We start from the raw sequence: 20,192 nt of genomic DNA on the forward strand, positions 1-20,192 counted from the left end.
CCTTATGCACCTGCAGGATGGAAGGTCTATCAATCTAGCTCAGTGGTTCCCACACAGTGGGGTCCCCAGACCTCTGGTCGGTCCGCTATGGGTTATGCGGGGGTCTGTTCCTTGGGACAGGGCCAGAACCTGCCGGAACAGCATTCTGGCACTTGTCCTCCATGGAAGACACCGTTTTTCTCAGACACTGTGCATGAGAGATCATGCTGGTAGGGGCGTTCTGGTCATACCAGTACTTGCCCATTCAGAAATACACGCTCCCTGTGAGGGTTTAATAGTACTTCTTCTGCCACAGATGTCACGACTCACAACACTCACAAGTAATACCCGCATTTAGGGGAAACAGAAATTCAGATAAAGATACGTGTATAGGGTTTCAGGACGCTACAGTGAAGCTGGGAATTAAGCCCCCGGAATCCTGAGACCACTGAACTAAACTGTGTGTGCGTGCATTTTTGGAGGTGACATAACTAACCGAACTAATAGAGTAATAATGACATGAAACTTATGTATAAACAATGAAAGGGGTCTGGGATATTTAGTCAGATGCCAAAGGGATCCTTGGCAGAAAAAAGTTTGGGAACCGCTGATCTAGGTCATTCATCCCCATGCTATTAGTCACACTCATTTTCTGTACCTGGGAAATACCAAATTCAGCAGTACTTGACCACTTACATCTGTGGTCAGACCAATTTGCATCTTATGAGTAGCAGATGCCACTGTTTATATCACAGTTAAATTTATCCCAATAAATTTTATGTGCCATTTGTTTCTCACAAATGTGTGTATTTTTCTTCCCTAAAGGGTGAAAAGGTGACTTGAGACTAAACCTCTGGAATTTGCCCAGCAGTGAATACTGTAGGCAAGACCCACGTACTCTGCAGAAAGTTGGACCAATATTGTGCTGTATAGCTCTATAGTTTTTGTGGCATGCCTGTGCACCAGATGGGAAATTTGGTGCCAACTCCAGAAATATTCAAATGAGGAGATTTTTTTTAATTAAATAAGCAAAAGGTAATACAATTGCCATCGTCTCTTTTGTGTTGTTTATGTTAGTATTGCACACTTTTTTTTTTTTTACTCTGCCTCTACGTTTTTCATATGCCACAGATATTTGTATTGACAATGCATAACTGCAGGGCAGAAGCTATCAGAGGGGAAGCTGGAGGTTTTGGCAGCTGGCAAGGGGACAGAAGAGGCCAAGTTTTACTATCCTTATTCAGACCAAGTACCCCTCGAGTAGATCCACTGAAATCAGTGGGTCTACTCAAGAAGTAAGGTCCTACTTGTGACAGATTTTGCAGCATCTTTGGGGACCAACGTATTAAATTTATGAAATATTTATGTCTGATTGTGTTCTGCTTCATGGGGGAGAGTTACCACAGCTCCTCCAGGAACTAGAAAACACTATGGGGTGATCACCCTGGGGATTGTAAACAACTCCAGAGAAACACCATCCCCTGGGGTGTTTGCATACACTGGTTCAAACTAGGTTTCCCAGAGACCCAAACAAAGAAAGGGCTTTGGGTATAAAAAGGCTGAGTTTGAACTAACACGGAGCCTTATTTTCATTCAGCAAACGGACACGATCATCTGTCCAGGGGAGGGGTGGGGCAAGCTTACTAGGGCTTTGGCTTACTAGGGTCCATGAGACTGATGGGTGACCTCTGGGAAGCTGTTAGCCTGCATATAGGAACTTCTATTGTTTTGATATGTTTTCCCTGTAATGCTTTTACCCTAACAATAAATGTATTTTGTTTTGTGAAGGCTGGTTGGTCACTGGTATACACAGTTGTAGCCCCTGGAGAAAGGTTAACCACAGGTGCTGGACTCCTGTCAGACCTGCTGGGGAAATCACACTGAAGTGCAGAAGACCATGAGCCTAAACCCCTCATCCAGAGTGAGAGACAAGCAGGTCTCCACCCATGAGATATGACGGCTGGGAGCCTGAAACCTTATGTGGGAGCCGTTGAATAAGAGTATATGTGCGTGTCAAAGATGCAGTTAAACTCTGAAACTGTGACACTGTTCAGTGAGAGTAACGGTGGAAGCATCTGGCCCAAGGTGTGGGAAGCAGTTTGGTATTAAGGGATAAGCACATTAACAGCTAGACACAATTAGCATTTTTTCAATGAAAAGTTTTGAATTGAAACATGGGATTTCAATATCAGTGATTTTTTGTGTGGAAACTTCATTTTCACCACTTTTTCCCCAAAATGAAAATTTTCAACAATTACGAAATTTTGCAAAAATGTCTGTTTTTAAATTGTAGGGAAAATACCACTTCCTCATTTAAAAAGAATCCTCCCCCTCCCCCATACTTTCTTCCACTAACTTTTTTCAGCAAATGTTCGTACCATTTTTCAACCTGCACTATTAGCAGCATGTTTCTGCGGGAGAGCATCCCCTGCCCACATAGCGCTGTCCACACCGGCGCTTTTGTTGGTGAAACTTATGTTTTTTTCACACCCCTGACTGACAAAAGTTTTGCCGACAAAAAGTGCTAGTGTAGACAACGCCTTAGTTTCACCAATAGCCGGCTCTTAAAAATATAGGGCCGGCTTTATTGGTACTTTGCAACTATGCACCCCCCTGCAATTCAAAGCAGCCATACATCTGGTTTAACTGGCAGGTTGTACCCAGTTTACAGCTGCTTTACATAATGGAAGTGGCACAAACTGCTGGAGCATTACCAGGGAATATGTCTCATAATTTAAAAAAAGAAAAAGAAATTTTACAACATTTAAATAATGAATTCTAAACAAGAATTCCATGGTAAAGGGTGGATTCTGTGGCTCTGGCATCATGTAACATACAAGGCTCTGGCTACAGGGAGGGATGCAAAACTGTATGAATGATAAGTCCCTGTTCTTACACACTGGAACTTTCTGAACAATTCACCCTTAGGGATAACATTTTCCTGCTTGGTCTCTGACCAAAGGAGATTTTAGTTTGGAAGGTTTGTGTAAAATCATTTAGCTGCTTCTGATTTCCACAAAGGTGAAAAAATGAGACTTCCCATTTTTTTAAAATACTGCCATTCATTTTTCTGCACATATGTGATACTCTCTATTCCCATTTTTCTGGTTATACGTGTAACTTTATATATTACTGTTCATGTCATAAAATGTATTCCATTAAACTCCCAGGAATGAGATAACCCTGAGGAAGGGTTCTCTTCTTTGAACCTGGTGAAATATGTAATGAGTATAATATGCTACTTTGACAGACTGACAATGTCTTGTAATATCCTGGAAAAACCTTACGGAATTAAGATAAACTTTACTGAATTAGGTTAAACCTTACTGAATTAGGGCTAATACCTTTGTAGGTCCATTGTATTAAAAATGCAATTCTGTATGTGTTATTGTCAAAGTATATGTACTCTCTAGTAGAAGGAGGAACATAGGTGCTGACTCCATGGGTGCTCCATGGCTGGAGCACCCACGGGGAAAAAATCATGGGTGCTGAGCACCCATTGGCAGCTCCCCTATCAGCTCCTCCCCTCCCCCCAGCGCCTCCCACCCATCGGTGGGCCCCGTGGATCAGCGCCTCCCCCTCCCTTCCCACACCTCCTGCCTGCTGCGATCAGCTGTTTCACGGCTTGCAGGAGGTGATGGGGGGGACAGAGGGAGGAGTGAGGATGCAGTGTGCTTGGGGGAGCAGGGCCGGCTTTAGCAAGAGCGGGGCCCGATTCCTGGGGGCGGGGCTTGCAGCAAGCCCCGCCCCCAGGACCCGAGCCGCGCCGCCGGGGGCCGGGGGGGCCCGAGCCGCGCCGCGCCGCCGGGGGGGCCCCGAGCCGAGCCGCACCGCAGGGGGGCCGGGGGGGACCCGAGCCCAGCCGCGCCGCGCCACAGGGGGGCCGGGGGGGACCCGAGCCGAGCCGCGCCGTGCCGCCGGGGGGTCCGGGGGGTCCCGAGCCGCGCCGCGCCGCCGGGGGAGGCCAGGGGGGCCCCGAGCCGCGCCGCCCGAGCCGAGCCGCGCCGCGCTGCCGGGGGGGGCCCCAAGCCGAGCCGCGCCGCCGGGGGGGCCGGGGGGGCCCCGAGCCAAGCCGCGCCGCAGGGGGGGGCCGGGGGGGCCCCGAGCCCAGCCGCGCCGCAGGGGGGCCGGGGGGGACCCGAGCCCAGCCGCGCCGCGCTGCAGGGGGGCCGGGGGGCCCCGAGCCCAGCCGCGCCGCGCCGCAGGGGGGCCGGGGGGCCCCGAGCCGAGCCGCGCTGCAGGGGGGCCGGGGGGCCCCGAGCCGCGCCGCCCGAGCCGAGCCGCGCCGCCGGGGGGGCAGGGGGGCACCCGAGCCCAGCCGCGCCGCGCCGCAGGGGGGCTGGGGGGGACCCGAGCCCAGCCGCGCCACAGGGGGGCCGGGGGGGACCCGAGCCCAGCCGCGCCACGCCACAGGGGGGCCGGGGGGGACCCGAGCCCAGCCGCGCCGCGCCGCAGGGGGGCCCCCGAGCCCAGCCGCGCCGCAGGGGGGCCGGGGGGCCCCGAGCCCAGCCGCGCCGCGCCGCAGGGGGGCCGGGGGGCCCCGAGCCGCACCGTGCCGCAGGGGGGCCGGGGGGCCCCGAGCCGCGCCGCGCCGCACCGCAGGGAGGCCGGGGGGGACCCGAGCCGCGCCGCGGGGGGGGACGGGGGGGCCTGAGCCGCGGGGACCGGGCCGGAGCCGGGCCACGGGGGCCGTGCCGGGGCCTGCGGGAACGGGCCGCGCCTCCCCGGAGCCCTTCTCCCGCCCCCACCCCAGCTTACCTCGTGCTGCCGGCCGGCCCGCCCCTGCTGCTTAGTCTCAGACTTCCCGCGAATCAGAGGAGGGGGCGGGGCGTGCAGGGCAGGGGAGGAGGGGGAAGTGAGCTGGGGGCGGGGTGAACAGCTGCAGCGCGGGGCCCTCTTGGCGCGGGGCCCAATTCAGCCGAATCGGCTGAATCGGCCTAAAGCCGGCCCTGTGGGGGAGGGGGCGGAACTGGGCGGGAAAAGGCAGGGTGAGGGTGGAGCGGGGGTGGGAAGAGGAGGGGCGGAGGTGGGTCTTTGGGACAGAGCCGGGGGTCGAGCACTCCCTGGCACTTTGGAAAGTCGGCACCTGTGAGGAAGATGCTAATGTACTTCCTTTGTTATCAGCCTTTGAAGCCACCTCCTGGAGAGGGGCGTATATACGAGTTCAAACTGGATTCTTCATGAACCAAGAAAGACAAAGAAAGGATTTTTGGATAAACAGTCTGGTTGTAAACTGTCTCAGGGCCTTCTTCCTGATCCAGCAAATGGACAGAACCCCTGGTCCATGGAGAGCCCCAGCCTTTTGGGAAGGAGTTGGAAGGACTAGGCCTGCTGAAGCCCCATAAGACAGGGGGGCTTGTTCTGAGCTGAAGCTGTGGTGAGCTTGTAACCTGCCGGAGTCCATGTTAGGGCTGGGGCGAGCCCTTATTAGCATGCGTGTAGCTTCTTTTATTGTTTTTAATATGTTTTCTCGGTAATGCTTTTTACCTGAAGAATAAAACAGGTTTGCATAGAAAGAACAGTGTGGGGTACCTGTCACTGTTGAAAATCACTCAGTTATCAGTCTCTGAAGAGAAAGCAACCAGGTCAGCATGGGAGCATTTTACGCCCATTTTGTACTGGGGTAAACACCATTTTTTGTATTTAATCATATATAACTCAAAAATGAAACAAAAACAGTCCCTAAAAAAGTTACTTACAGTAAACAGGAGACAGAGGCCTCTACAGTACTTGGTCGAGGAGTGCTGAAGTCCACATTGACCATGTTGTCAGTACTTGAAGAACGAATAAAAGCCAGGGAACCTCTACGCTCTCCCTGTTCACGAAAGAAATAAGGTGCATTACAGCTTAGCGGTAGGGCTTTCAGTCAAAGGGTATATGATGTTAACACAGGTATACCTAGGGCTAAATTGTATAATATAAAAAAACGATGGCATCATTTCTGAAGCTTCTGTAGGCAAATGACCCATAAATACAACTTTCCCCTAGTTCTTTTGTAACAGGAATAAGGTCTTTTATAACTGGAATAAGGTCTCTTTTTTCATGTGGTTTATTTCCCTGGGGCAAAAGTCAACCTTGTACAGGGGGCCAGCCCAAAGCCGCTTCACGTAAGTCACACTCTAAAGGCCCTCAGTGAATTCCCCTTTCCACTATATAAAGGGTTACTTCCAATACTGGGCAACATTTTTCATCTAAGACCTTGCTAGCCACCTGTAAACATCTACTTATCTAGATTCTTATATTGGCACCCATATCTGTGCTAACTGAACACCTTCCAAGATATGGCAGTAATCGTTCTTTCTTCCTTCCCAGAAGGGAGGCAAATGTTTGGTTAGTCATTAAATGTATGCATGCATGCACGAGGAACTAAAGCTAAATTGAAAAGGTGAGCTTTGCTTTCAGTTCTGTGTGGTGATACAAAAGTGAATTCCTGTGAAACTTTTGTCTCCCGTGTTCGCCAGTGCCCCCTGCTACTTGACATTTTCATTGTTCTTGTGGACTGTAGCTAGTGAGTGAAGTCATGCTCCCAGAAGGAGAAAAATTTCTCCGCTGGTGAGGGGCAATCCCACATACGGTTTTGAATTGCAGCACAGAGATCTTGGACTGGACTCTATGTTTTAATGAGCGGTGAACAGAACATCTGTGGAAAAATATTTCCCCCACTGACAGAAGTACATTATTCTTAAGATCAAAGCTAATGTATTGTGATGTTGTAAGCTATAGCTCTGTCATGACCATTTTACATGTCCATGCACAGCAAAGGAATCAAGAAAGCGTATACATGGTTGTAACAGGATGTGCTGAGCCAGAAGCTCACTCAACACCCTGTCACTCATAACCCTGCCAGTTTGTATTAATTGAGCTCTGATTGAAAAACAAGCAGTTGGCAGAGGAGGCCAAATAACTGAGTGGCAATACAGCTGAGAAGCTAATAGGGTGGAAGTATCCCCAGCAGCTAGGCAGACAGGAAGGAAGCCCTGGAGAGAGTAGGGTGCCTGAAGGAAGGAACAAGCAGGCAGGACTGGCTGCGGTTCGTACTACTAGTGTACCCTTCCCCAGAAAGCAAGTGGGGAATCTGGCTATTGATTGTAAATGTAATATATAATAGAGTGGTGGTTAAAAAGACCTGGAGTGGCTATGGTCAGCTACTGAGGCTGGAAAGGACACTTAGGAGACCTGTGACAATGGTGGAGAAAATCTATGTTCCATGCAGTACAATCACCTATGCATAATTTATAGTAATCTGTGTTCTAAGCAATTTAGAACCATTCCATGGCATTAGAAAAATCAATGTGACATCTGAAAATAGAAACACCTACATAAATATTACAGTAAAATGGAAATCAGATATTTAAGGTACCTGAATGTGAGGTTCATAATTATATTACTGCTAGAACTATTACTGATTGAAGCATGAAATGTTTTTAAATGACTCCCATGACACTTAAATGCATGAAATGGGGCTACAGATATTTCTGGTCACAGGTAGAAATGTCCTTCTGTGAACATTCCTCTGCAGTTATACTTCTGGAGGCCTTTCTGTGTGTGATAACTAGAACAAGACACTTTGACCTAAGCTCTCAGTCTAGATGTGGTTCTAGCTATTAGTTGAAGACTGCCTATGTGCCATGGATCAATGAAGCCTTCTTGCTCAATATCCAGACTAACGGGTTAGGCTGGGGAGAATAACAAGGAGATTTTCTGGCCTGCTGGTATCCAGAGATTGGTAGGAATTTGAGAGGCCAGCTGTTCTCAGACTGTGGTGTCTGGAGTCCTTCTTGGTGTTCCGCAGAATTAAACAATTAGAGAACCAACAAATAGGTGGTAGAGCAGGAAGAGTTGGTCCCAGAAAAGACTGTTGTCTTGTGACATGGCTCACAAAATGAAAAAGCTTGGGAACATTCCAAAAGATTTTGGATTTTGCCCATGAGTAACATTGAATTTGCTAGTGCAGCAAAAATGTTTCGTGTTTTGGTGTTAGTTTTTTGGGAGGCTAATGAACCAAAAAACAAAACAAAACAAAACCCCAGCTCTTTATCAAGTTTATAGTTCATTTGGCTACAAAAATAAGCTCCACCTTGAGGCTAGCCCCCAGATGCTCTCAGTCTGCAACTGCCATCTGCACTGCTTACTCTAACTCTAATTTCTGAACAAGCCATCACTGGAAAGCACACTATTGCTTCAGCCACAGCTTGTTTAATTATTCATAGGGAGCCAGATTCTGCCACCTTTACACATGCTGACTAGCACATGCTCACTTGCATAGCTCCCGTGAAACCATGGTACTACTCAACGCATGTGGAAGCAGAAGCCAAACTCCTAAATGATACCTACCAGAACAGAACAGTGACATATACAGGACCCAGTAGTACTGAGGAATTTAGAGGTCATACAATGAACCACAATCACATAAATAGGTAATTACGGGACACAATGCACTTCAAATATTATTTCACCGTAAAAGTAGATTTGCTTTTGATTCAGCTCTCCTAATACATGGAAGTTAAGAAATGCTGCAATATTTAAAACAAAGAAATATGATGTTACAGTGTGTAAGAAAAGATGTTTAAAAGTACCTCAGCCACATAGCTAATAGCATCCTTCAGGTTGAGCTCATGGAAAATATTAAGAATCTGGTCTCTTGATTTTTGAGCAGACCTTCTCATCAGTACTTTACTGAGGATTTTCCGATCAAAATTGGACCACCTAGTGATTTAAACAAACAATTTTAACAGCAGCAATCAATTTAAATGACAGTTCGTATTTTTAGTTTTGCTTGAACAGCTGTTCCTTTGAGTTAAGCATTTTTATACAGTAACTCCTTGCTTAACGTAGTTATGTTCCTGAAAAATGCGACTTTAAGCGAAATGATGTTAAGCTAATCCAATTTCCCCATAATAATTAATGTAAATGGGGGAGGTTCCAGGGAAATTTTTGTCACCAGACAAACGACTGTATACGTTTTAAACAGACAATTTAATACCGTACACAGCAATGATGATTGTGAAGCTTGGTTGAGGTGGTGAAGTCAGAGGGTGGAATATTTCCCAGGGAATGTCTTACTGCTAAATGATGAACTAGAACAGCTGAGCCCTCAAGGGTTAACACATTGTTGTTATTGTAGCCTCACACTCTACAAGGCAGCACAAATGGAGGGAGGGGAGACAGCATGGTAGACAGACACAGAGACACACACCTGTGTGTGAGAGAGATGCCCATTGCCCCTTTAAGTACACTGACCCCACTCTAAGTACATTGCCTTTTTAATTAGATCAGCAAGTTGAGACAGCCGCTGCTGCCAGAAATCTCGCTCCCATGTCCCCCCTGCTGTATGGAGATGGAGTAAGCAGAGGGCAGAAGCAGGGAGGAGGGGGACACTCTGACATTAGCACACCTCCCTCCCCCCCTGCACAGCAAGCAGAAGGCTTCCAGGAGAAGCTCCAAGGCAGAGGGCGGGAGCAGCACAAGGCAGTGGGGGGAGGGACAGCTGAACTGCTGGCAATTGATAGCCTGCTGGGCGACTGCTGCACAGGGAACTTAGGGGAGTGGGGAGCTGATGGGGGGCTGCCAGCCCACCCTGGTTCCAAGCCCCCACCAGCTAGCTCCAAGGGGCTGCTCTTTCTGCAAGGAATGGACAAAGCAGGCAGCTGCCAAACAACGTTATAAGGGAGCATGTTCCCTAATTGATCAGCAACGTAACAACAAAACAACGTTAACCAGGACAACTTTAAGTGAGGAGTTACTGTACACCTTATCGGATAATAAACACAGGGAAATATGTTTTGTTGCTTTATTTCTGTAAATAACAGTTACAGCACATTTGTAAAAGCCTTATATGGAGTTACACAATTCACAACTATCTTTTGAGAAGTGCAGCCACCAGGCACAGCTACTGCAGAACAACAGCAGTAAGAGGTTTGTGATTACAGTATACAAAATGGTTCCAGTTTCAAAATCAATAGGCCATGCCATACACCAGGGAATAATGCCATTTTATTTTTCTACTTCTGACTATTCGATTGTATCTTTAAGAGCCTTTAGGAACCCTCACAGTAAAAGTTAAAAAATCTCTTTCCTTCTACGTAAAAGAGTTTACCTTCAGGAATGGATGATTTTTTTACCCAATGTCTTGTAGGTTGGCCCCACTGAGAAGCCCCTGCATGCCCCAGTGAATTATTCTCAGATATTGAGGTGGTGCCTGTTCTCAGTAACTTTGAGATTGCATTTACTCAGGAGATCTTGGTCACCAAAGTGAACAGTCAGCCAAGTATCTAGGTTAGGTCAGGCCTTTCCTCCTTTTTCAGGGAGGCTCCCCTCCTATGTTGAAGTAGTCAGGCTCTGTCTGGCCTGTGACTTAAAAAAGCCTCAGCTTCATCACCATCACAACCAACACGCCACATCTGAGGAAATGTTCTCTTATTTCCTCATCGTCAGAAATTCATTCCCAATACCCAAACCCAGGACAGGATTCCTGGTTACCCAAGGGAAAATGGCTTCTCTATATGAGATCCCTCATAAAAACGTCATTGTATGAACAAACAGAAATCTCTCTTTACTCTGCTACGCTAAGGAGCGTTACCTATTATCTTAGGTGTACAAATGTCATCTATTATGGTGGAACAAACCATAATAGATGACATTTGTACAGATTCCAGAGTTTCCAGATTCCCTCAGAAGCTGGTTTGGATAACGTTCTGCTCAAACTTCTGGTCTCTCCAAGCTCTCTATTTCAGTCCTACTGCAGCAGTGCTAAACTGAACAGAGGGGAAAGAAAGAGTTTGCTTTAAGCCCATGGCTGAAAGGGTTTCCCATCCTCAAGTAGCACTATAAGAAACTACATTCCCAGGTTTAAATAGTCTTTTTCCTTTTATTCTCCTTCCCTGCTCTAGTTCTCAAAGTCTGCCCATCACCATGGTTTCTGAGCACTTTCATTATAATCCATTATATACAATTGAAATGAAATTGTGAAAATATTTGGAAGCCGACGAACCTATTGTCCAAGGAAGTAACATTTGTGTGTTTCAATTTGGAACAGATTAACATCCTTTCCCATACACACAAATATGGTTCCTAAAGTTGGTATCAGAGGGGCTAAAATTGTGTGTTCAGTTCAAATTCTGTGCAAATGGCCACCTCTCAAATAATTCTACACAGGCATAGATCCCTAGATATGGATGATGATATTAGCAAAGGCCTAATCCAGGCCTTAGTTGTGACACTGAAAAGGTTCCATTGGTGGGAGATGGACAGTCCCCAAAATCCACGGGGGATTATCAACTGGTTAAAGTGTTATAAACTGAAAAGACGTTGGTAACATCCCAGACCTTTCACTTGGACAGCCTCAAAGACTTAAAAGTCATAGTTTACAAAAGGGATTTTCTATCTAAAATAGACAAAATTGGTTCTCCAGGAAATGATTATTGAAGCAGAGGAGGGCAATGGTGTTTAATCTGTGAATTGCCCTTAGAGTCTTTCTCACAATGATGAAATCAATGAAAATAGCCAGTGTAGTTTCATTTTCCAAGATGAATGGAATGCAAAAAAATGTAAACAAACTGGATCAATGTTTAGAAGTATATTAGAATTTAAAAAAATCTTCCTGTTGAACATTCTAAATGGTTACTAACTGCACAGGTAATGCATATTTTTGCAACAATGTGGTTTTTATCTAGTGTGATTAATTCCAGAAATTCAGGGAGTGGGAAGTGAGGGGCGGAGCAGGGGAAAGGGACCAGTGTCACCCAAGCTGTCTCCATTCAGTTATTCCCTAAATACCCATTTCGCTCATCAAACAGATGTAAGCAAAGCTACCACTATGTTAATACATTCCCATTTCCTTAAATATCCCAGATCAGTAAAATAAGGACAGCTAACACCACTTACTTGTCTCGCAGATAATTATGTCCTATTTGTCCAGATATGTCTTCAACAGCAGAAAGAATGTGATCAAAAGCCTACGAAAAGGAACAGAAAATTAATATTGTGTGGAAGTTAAGGGAGTTGCTATAAAATAGCTTAATTCATATGGGGTCAGATTTGTTGTCTATCCAGAACAATGTTATGAATAGAATTACTGCCTGTTTACATGAGTGTGCTGAGATTAGCGTCTCATTTTCCTACGGAGCCAGGCCCTTATTCTCCTCTCATACCAGTTCTATCATAGTGCTATCCACTGACTACTCCTGATTTACCCAAATCTAAATAAGAGGAGAATCAGACCTCATTTTGTTAACACTGACTTTTATTGCTCCTTCATCCTAATCCCACTTTTGCATCTCCTTCCTTTTTGCTGTCAGAAGTGCATGAGCCATTTGTCTCTTCTAAATCAGCTGAAGGTTTCTTTCTTGTTGCTTCTAGCTCCTTGCCATACTCTTTGAGAATGAATATTTCTCTCCATGTAGTGTGAGTACCAATCCTCTTTTATTATGACTGTAAAACACTCAACACCTTGGGTAAATCTTTGTCCTCAGTTGTTCCTTATTTACACTGGTGTAACTCCACTCTGTGGAATTACTCTCACTCAGATTTACACCAGTGTAATTGAGAGCAGAATTTGACTTTACTCTTTCAATCTTTACTCTGAAAAGCTGACTGGTTTATTGGAAATCTACAGCATGACAGGTTTAGATTAGTGCACACTGTGACTGGTGCACTTGATAAGCATTACTACTGAATATAATATATGCATGATGCTCAGTATCACCTCACCAGATATATACAGCAGAGAGTTAGGGATGTACAGAATAAGGTATGATAAGTCAGGTACCTCGTTACCATTGGTTGGGAATGTATACTACACTATCTTGAGGGTGGTGCATTGAGTGCCCTTCCTAGGAGCTCCTGGAGGCATTGTGCTTCCCTGAGACAAAATCCCTACTGGAACTCACACTGTAGTGGAGCAGCATTGCACTCCATCTAAAGAAGGGCTATGGCTAATGCCATAACGTAGCCCTCAACTTGTTACTCACACACCAAAGGTACTTCACAAATACACAGCTGGAAGGTATTATTTTATGTGGCGGGAAACTCTGAAAGAACAAAATATATTGGGTACTTCTGGATGTTTTGTATTCTTTTCCTTCTTTGCCTTTGTTATGAGTGTTTTGTAAGCTTTCCTCTCATCTCTCTTGAAGACAAACACCATCTCAGCTGACAAGCAAGAGTGTGCTCAACATCAGATGTATTCAGCAGCATTGGAACTGGAGTCCACTGAAACTTAAGGATCCAGCAGGGGGCCACAGTGGTATACGCAGGACCAGACTAAGGTTTCCAAAGAGGCAGAGGTGGATGGGACACACCTGTCAGACTTGGCACTCTGTCTAAATGGAAAAATTTAAGGCCACATCAGGAGTTCTTGTTTTCACTAAATTTTTCAGACACAGGTAAGTACTGAGTTTGTGAGTTGAACTGTTAACATGCTTAATTGGTTACCTTTCCCTCGTGTATAACTTATCCACTGTTGCAATGAAAAATTGTTGCGAGTTACTAATTCACACTAGGTAACTTCTAGTTTTAAAACTATCAGAACGATGTAGACTTGACAGCATTCATTATTGGGTTCAATACCAGGGTAACTGGGTGACATTTATGGCCTGTGATATACAGGTCAGATTAGATGATCTAATGGTCCCTTCTGACCTTGAGCGCTATGAAAATATTCAGTACAGGAAGGAGTTATGTAAAAAGTGTATTAGGACCTTCTCCTAAAGGTGAATTTCAAGAGATCTGAAGATGAAGAGTCTTTAAAATTCTAGGACTGCAAAGGTGCAAGACATATGGGGTGTGAACAGCATTCAGTCTTGATTAGAAACCTGTCTGTGCTAATTTGTAAATTAGCACTTACACTGGACTATACACTACTGTTTATGTAATATGCAAGTTATGTGTTCTCATAATTGCTTACCCGGTAATTGTCCCTTAAACAGATAAACCAATATTAAGAGTTTAAGTTTTGTCTTTACAGTAAACTTATTTTCATATGCTTCAATCGACCTGCCCAAAATCAAGCCCCTATGTCCCAACCACTAATTCTTCCAGATGAAGGATAATGGGCACCATTGCCCCACAAGGCTGAGCAGGTTGTCTCCCATCCCCAGAGGGTTTAGGAAGTAAAAAACATAGCCAGTTGGGCATCCCGCCGAGCAATGCGAAGAGTGACCAGGAAACAACTGGGCAAGCCGGTTCATTATTTATAGAGCTGATAGAAATTATTTTGATCTTGAAATTAGTTTTTGTCAAAAGGGGAACTCGTTTCATGAAATTTCTTTCCTGGTTTTTGATCAGCTCTAGTCATTTCTATTGCAATCACAACCCCTCATGATATTGCTATTAAAATCTTACTCTGCCATGGAGTTTCTCATTCAGTTTGGGCTCTCTGTGCTCACTTCTCTTCACTTTTAGCCACTGTACCAAAGGCTTGATTGTCAAACCCTAGATAACAAGACATTAATAAAAATTTTAAAATCATCTTACAAAGAATATAAATCTACTCTCAATCTGTTCTGAAATGCTGACACATTAAGAACATTATAATCTATCTGAGCCAGATGCTTAGCTGGTGTCAATCACCTTAGTTCCACTTAAGTAAATGTTGATTTATTTATCCAAAAATTGTGATTTCATGTAGAATTATGTTTTTCCTATTCCTTTTTTATACCTTTTAAAAACATGCGTCAGAGTGCGTATGGTAAAGCAGTTTAATATTTGTAATTACCAGTAAAAAGACTGTTTCCCTTGGTTATTCAACTGAGGGGAAGGATACCCATTCAAATATTAACCTGAGCGCTATTAATACACTGCAGTTGTTAAGGCTGAACATTTTTTAGCACACAGCAAATTGTATTTTGTCCCCTGTGGTGCCACGTGAAAACATAAAATGGGATCTTTGCTACTAAAATTACAAAGCCAATTATGTTTTTGGCTCACTGAAACAGTACCTCACCTGCAGCTGAGAACTGCTTTAAATGGAGGGGCACGTCCATACCTTTTGGACCTCCTCCTCCTCTTTTTAAGAAGCAGAATCAATTAATTCAATTACCTGGAATATAACGGTAAAGAACACAACAATAATTGTTGTGCTGACAAATAGGTTTTTCTCTTTCACTTTTTTCTCATCCAGAAGTGCAACTAGAGCAAAAGCAACAGCTCCCCGTAGTCCACCATACGACATTACCACTTGGTCTATTATTTCCAGCTGGATCACTCTGTAGTGGTTTAGAACCCATGTCTGTATCACTACACCTATAAAAACAAAAGTCACAGGCTCACTGAAGTGTAACAGAAATGGATTAACCATCTTCCTTTAAAAACAAACTCTCTGTTACATTTATTACTCTCTTCCGTTCAGTAGGTTCTAAGGTCCTGCATCCTTGTGACCATCCCCCCCGCTTCCAACCAAAGGAAATGGATGCAGCTCTCTCCATCAATCAGCATCCCTGCTCTGAGTGTTGGCCAGACGGGTTAATTCAGGAGTGATATCCCTGCAGTGTGGGAACACTGGGTGAAATTCTGGCCCCACTGGGTATAGGGTGACCAGATGTCCCGATTTTGGGGCTTTTTTCTTATATGGGCACCTATCACCCCGCACCCCCTGTCCCGATATTTCACCCTTTCTATCCAGTCCCCCTAACTGGGTATGTCTACACAGCAAAGAAAAACCCGCAGCTGACTCAGGCTCACAGGGCTCGGGCTACGGGGCTGTTTCATTGCTGTGTAGACTTCAGGGCTCTGGCTGGAGCCTGAGCTCTGGGACCCTCCCACCCCTCCCATAACCACTGAAACTCCCAGTGACTTCAGTGGGGCCAAGATTTCAACCTATATCTCTTCAGGTCACCACTGCCACAATCCATAAGGACCCCATTTCACACCCCTTGATGGCAATCCAATGCACTACTATTATATCATCAGGCTGGCCTCCTGGGTGGTGCTACTTGAAACGTAACAGAGGAAGAAGAGTAGAGCAGAATTTCCAGTGCAGTAAGAAATGATTTATGACATTTTACTCTGTTATTTTCAAGAAGACAGTGATGTTATAATGGTGTTGATTTCGGGAGGCAATGTGATACTATTAACATGTCATACTGCAGATTTTTTGACTGCATACCATTGTGTCTCGGGGGCTAAACTGTGGCATTACACCAGCACTCTACATTGGGGTCCTTGTAGAGATGTATCCCTCTGCAAGAGCTTGGGGGGGACTTGCAGATCAAGAAGGTACAATGCCTCATGGAGCTTCCAGCTGTGCAGAGGAAGTGAGTGCTGCATCATCCCATACAGGGGTGCACTCACTGTGTGCTCCCTTCTGTGGTAGGGCAGCAGAGGAAGGCATCCCTCCCCTTCCGTGCACTTCTCCCCAGGAGTAGTCCCTGTGCTCAGGAGTGCAGATTGTGACCCATGCCTGGTGGTGGGAGGGATCTTTGTAAAGAAATTCAGGTCACCACTGCAGTTCCTCCAGGAGAACATGAGCTGTAATTATGTAAGGCCTGACATCACCATATCTCCAGTGTTTTTAATCAACCATCTAGTTTAATTATTTCACTGACACTTACTGTCATTGTTGATATTTTTAAATTTTATTTTGGCTATTGATGATGACTCTTACTGAGAGCCCCTGTGTATATTCCACCAATACAGCAACACCATTAGTTACCCAGGATTACGTCAAAAATGCTAACAGCCAAGGATGTAACGGTTTATTGAAGCGCCACACAACCCCGGTGGTTGCTGGGAGAGGTAGTTAATTAGACTACATCAATTTGCTATGCAGAATGCTATCTGGAAGGACATAGGGTTAGACCCTCCACTCATGCACCAGGAGGCTTCAACCAAAAAGGCAAGAGCAGCCATCTAACTATAGGGTTTTATTTGTATTTCCTTTGAACTCAGGTATTGGAGCCTTCACGAGCCAAGTTTTGTTTAATTCTTTTCTGGGTGTCTGTATGCAAATGTGAGTGTGTACATTCCGCTCAGGGGTGCTTTAGCATACTACATGGGTGTCTTTTTTTGCCACTTAACAAAGCAATGGTTAAATAGTACAGACTTGAATATAAGCTACACCCTAGTAAATTCATATTCATCATTTGGAGTTTGACATATTTGAAAGTGAATCATTTATATAGTGCCAATAAAATGACAGCTAATCCCTGCTACCAAATGGGTGCAGTAGCACTGCCTCTCATTCTTTGTTTCTCACCAGCCATTGGAAATCACTTGCACCGTATACCAGTGAATATGAGCTATAATTGTGTTGGGCGTTACATCACCATGTCTCAAGCTTGAAGCCAAGCATAAAATTAGCTTAATATAATCTCTTAATTATAGAATTAAAAGAGCTAAGGGAAGAGGGAGGAGTAAAGAGATGGTTGACAAAAAATGCAAGTCTTTTGTTTAGGAAGAAGTTCTAAGCATAAAGTCCATTCGATCTACAGATTTGCCAGTGCCAGCAAAATCCAGGAAATTAGTCCTTGGGTGACTCAGGTGTGCTACCTGACACAGCTTATTAAAACTGTCTATGATTTCAGCAAATGATGAAGCTTACTATAGAATCTATTCTCCTACCCACCATTAGTAGTAATAACTTCAACTGAGATTCCTGAGAACTAGGGGTGCATATCAAACAGCACAAGCCCCTAAATGCCATGATCCCGTATAGCATGAAAATACGTTTTGCATCAACATTGCAAAAATTGAATGACAGTTTTTCTTACCAATGACTCTGTACACTGAGATGAAGACCAAAGTCAATAGTATAAAAGCTGTGTTCCATGTCCAGATGTCTGGATTTACAGCTGAAATTCCCAGGAACATGAATATAATAGTCTCAGATCCACTTGCCAACATTTTCATGGTATACCTCACGGTGGTAGAAGACTGATCACAAATATTAGCCTTGACATATTTTTGACAGCAGACACCACAGAAAGTTATCCTGAAAAGAAACCCATCATTTCTTTGAATAATAATATTTGTTGCAACATATTTCTCTCTCTACTTTAGTTGCCAGACAGGGAAAAGAAGCTTCCAATTGTATTCTTGAAATAAATAAATGCATCTAAATGAATACTGTAGAGTTTGAACTATGAAGGAAAATATACCACAAACACCCACCCCCTAAGATAATGTTTAATTAGATCATAAAAAACTCCAGCTTCCTCTGCCTTTCAACTTTCCAGACTATTTCACAGTCAATACTTTAAAGCTTACATTAGATATAAACCTAAGTTGACATTTGCAGTAGGTTTTTCAGATCTTGAAAATACTGGTTATGGTGTTGCTCTGGTTGAGAGCCTGTGAAACAGTAGAGGCTAATAACAACTGAAAGTGAGTAGGCAAAACTGAGATGGACAGTATGCTCAGAACCAACATACAGCAGAGGGGAAAGATCACACTGGGATTCAGTACAGGGCAGGCAAATTTACTCTGCCTATCCTGACACCTAGTTAGCTGATTGCCGGGGAATTGGCCATATGGAAAAAGTTTAAAAGAATAATATAAAATTTGGCAGTTTAAAATCTGTAAGCGGAGAGCGCAGCATGTCAGAGCAATACTCTCCTTTGTCTCATGCTTGAGAAAATGTTTGTGTTAATCACAAATTCTGTGGCAGAATGAAAATTTGAATTTCTATGCAGTTATGATCAAAGCACTAGCATTCATATATGGGACCAACAAATAAGTACATTCTACAATAAGGACCCTCATGCTGCAAAGCGGACCCTGGAAACCTCACTCCTTTTCAAGGCTGTATTTTAGATCTGTAACCCATTGCTTACTTATGATCATGATTTTAAGAACAGGTCCTTGTTTTTTTATGTGTAGTATTCTCTAGTTTTCCTCTGTGATTTAAATCTGACATTTCATTGGCTTTAAAAACCACACTCCATCTCCAGCACTGCCAGAGAGAACAATAAAATAAAAGACTTACGCAAGGATGGCAGAAAGAGAAAGCATTTCTGCTGTGAGGTAGGACAGGTATGAGATCACAAACACAAATCCAGGTTCAATGATTCTGACATGCTTGGTGAAGCGAGTGACCAGCGAGAGCAGGAACGCAAAGACAATGCCAACAAATGTTCCACCCAGGCTCACCACAAAGAAAGACACTGAAACAAGGAAATGCAAATTATACTGATTTAAAAAGAAAATCAATACCTTCTAACTGGCTTAATTATTACTGGCACTCCTATCAAATGGTTAACGATGTTGGGGGATGGTACTAGAACCCCATCTTTCCGAGACATAATTCAGCTTCCTAAAAAAAAACCCCCTAAACACATATTTATCACTTTTGAATGCTTTGTATGTATATGGAATTCTCAACGTTTTCAGGGAAACACAGGGTTTTATTGTTAGAGGTTACCACAGTGAGATTGCTCAAAATCCAAGAGTTTTCCCCAAACAAATTTCCCCCTTACGCCATAAAGACAAATTTTCTCCAGACCACATACAAAATTATATGCCTGGGTCACCATTAACACAGTGGTACATAAAATGATACAGTGTTTCCCTATGCTTAGAATGCAAAAGAACTGCAACATCTTAGACAACATTGCTTGGTAACCATTGTCAAATCCTGATTACTTAAAACAGATGGGGAATATATATCTATATAACCCTTTAACTACAATACTGCGGCTACAAAAGCCCTCCTACTAGAGCAGGGGTTGGCAACCTATGGCATGCATGCCAAAGACGGCATGCAAGCCGATTTTTAATGGCACACTGCTGCCTGCCGGAGCAGCGTGCCATTAAAAATCCTGGCCAACCCTGCCCGGCCCGCTCATCTCCACCCCCCGCGGGGGCAGGGGGCAGAAGCATAGGCGTGTGCATGGGATGTGCCCAGACACACCCTAATGCAGGGCTGGGCAAATGGCCCCATTCTTCCAGCGCAGCATGCCGCCGGCTCCTCCCCCATCTTCCCCCCTCCCCTGGAGCCATGACGCCGCGCGCGCAGCGCTCTGAGGGGCGGGGCTGCCCGCTCCTGTGGGGCAGCATGCCTGGCTGTGCGCGGAGCAGAACATGCTGCTAGGAGCCTCATGATAAGGGGGCCAGGGCCGGGTGGGGGGGTTGGATAAGGGGTGGGGGCAGTCAGGGGACAGGGAGCAGGGGGGGTTGGATGGGGGTGGGATCCCAGGCGGGGTGATTAGGTGCAGGGGTCTCTGGAGGGGGCAGTCAGGAAGCAGGGGGGGTTGGATGGGGCATGGGAGTCCCGGGGTCTG

At 45.0% G+C, this 20,192-nt stretch overlaps 1 protein-coding gene across 2 annotated transcripts in view; it reads right to left on the reverse strand.

The window, feature by feature from the left end:
• SLC9A3 (solute carrier family 9 member A3) overlaps positions 1–20,192 on the reverse strand; it is a 77,364-nt gene that overhangs the window by 15,687 nt on the left and 41,485 nt on the right. For both annotated transcript variants that reach the window (XM_024106185.3, XM_024106184.3), the window contains exons 5-11: positions 18,899–19,076; positions 17,685–17,905; positions 15,017–15,219; positions 14,320–14,409; positions 11,863–11,933; positions 8,556–8,685; positions 5,679–5,794 (exon numbers count right to left, since the gene is read on the reverse strand). In XM_024106185.3, coding sequence (XP_023961953.2) covers positions 5,679–5,794; positions 8,556–8,685; positions 11,863–11,933; positions 14,320–14,409; positions 15,017–15,219; positions 17,685–17,905; positions 18,899–19,076 — 1,009 coding nt within the window. The remainder of the gene's footprint in view (positions 1–5,678; positions 5,795–8,555; positions 8,686–11,862; positions 11,934–14,319; positions 14,410–15,016; positions 15,220–17,684; positions 17,906–18,898; positions 19,077–20,192) is intronic.

Source organism: Chrysemys picta, chromosome 2 (genome assembly GCF_011386835.1).
Source record: "Chrysemys picta bellii isolate R12L10 chromosome 2, ASM1138683v2, whole genome shotgun sequence".
Lineage (NCBI taxonomy): Eukaryota > Metazoa > Chordata > Testudines > Emydidae > Chrysemys > Chrysemys picta.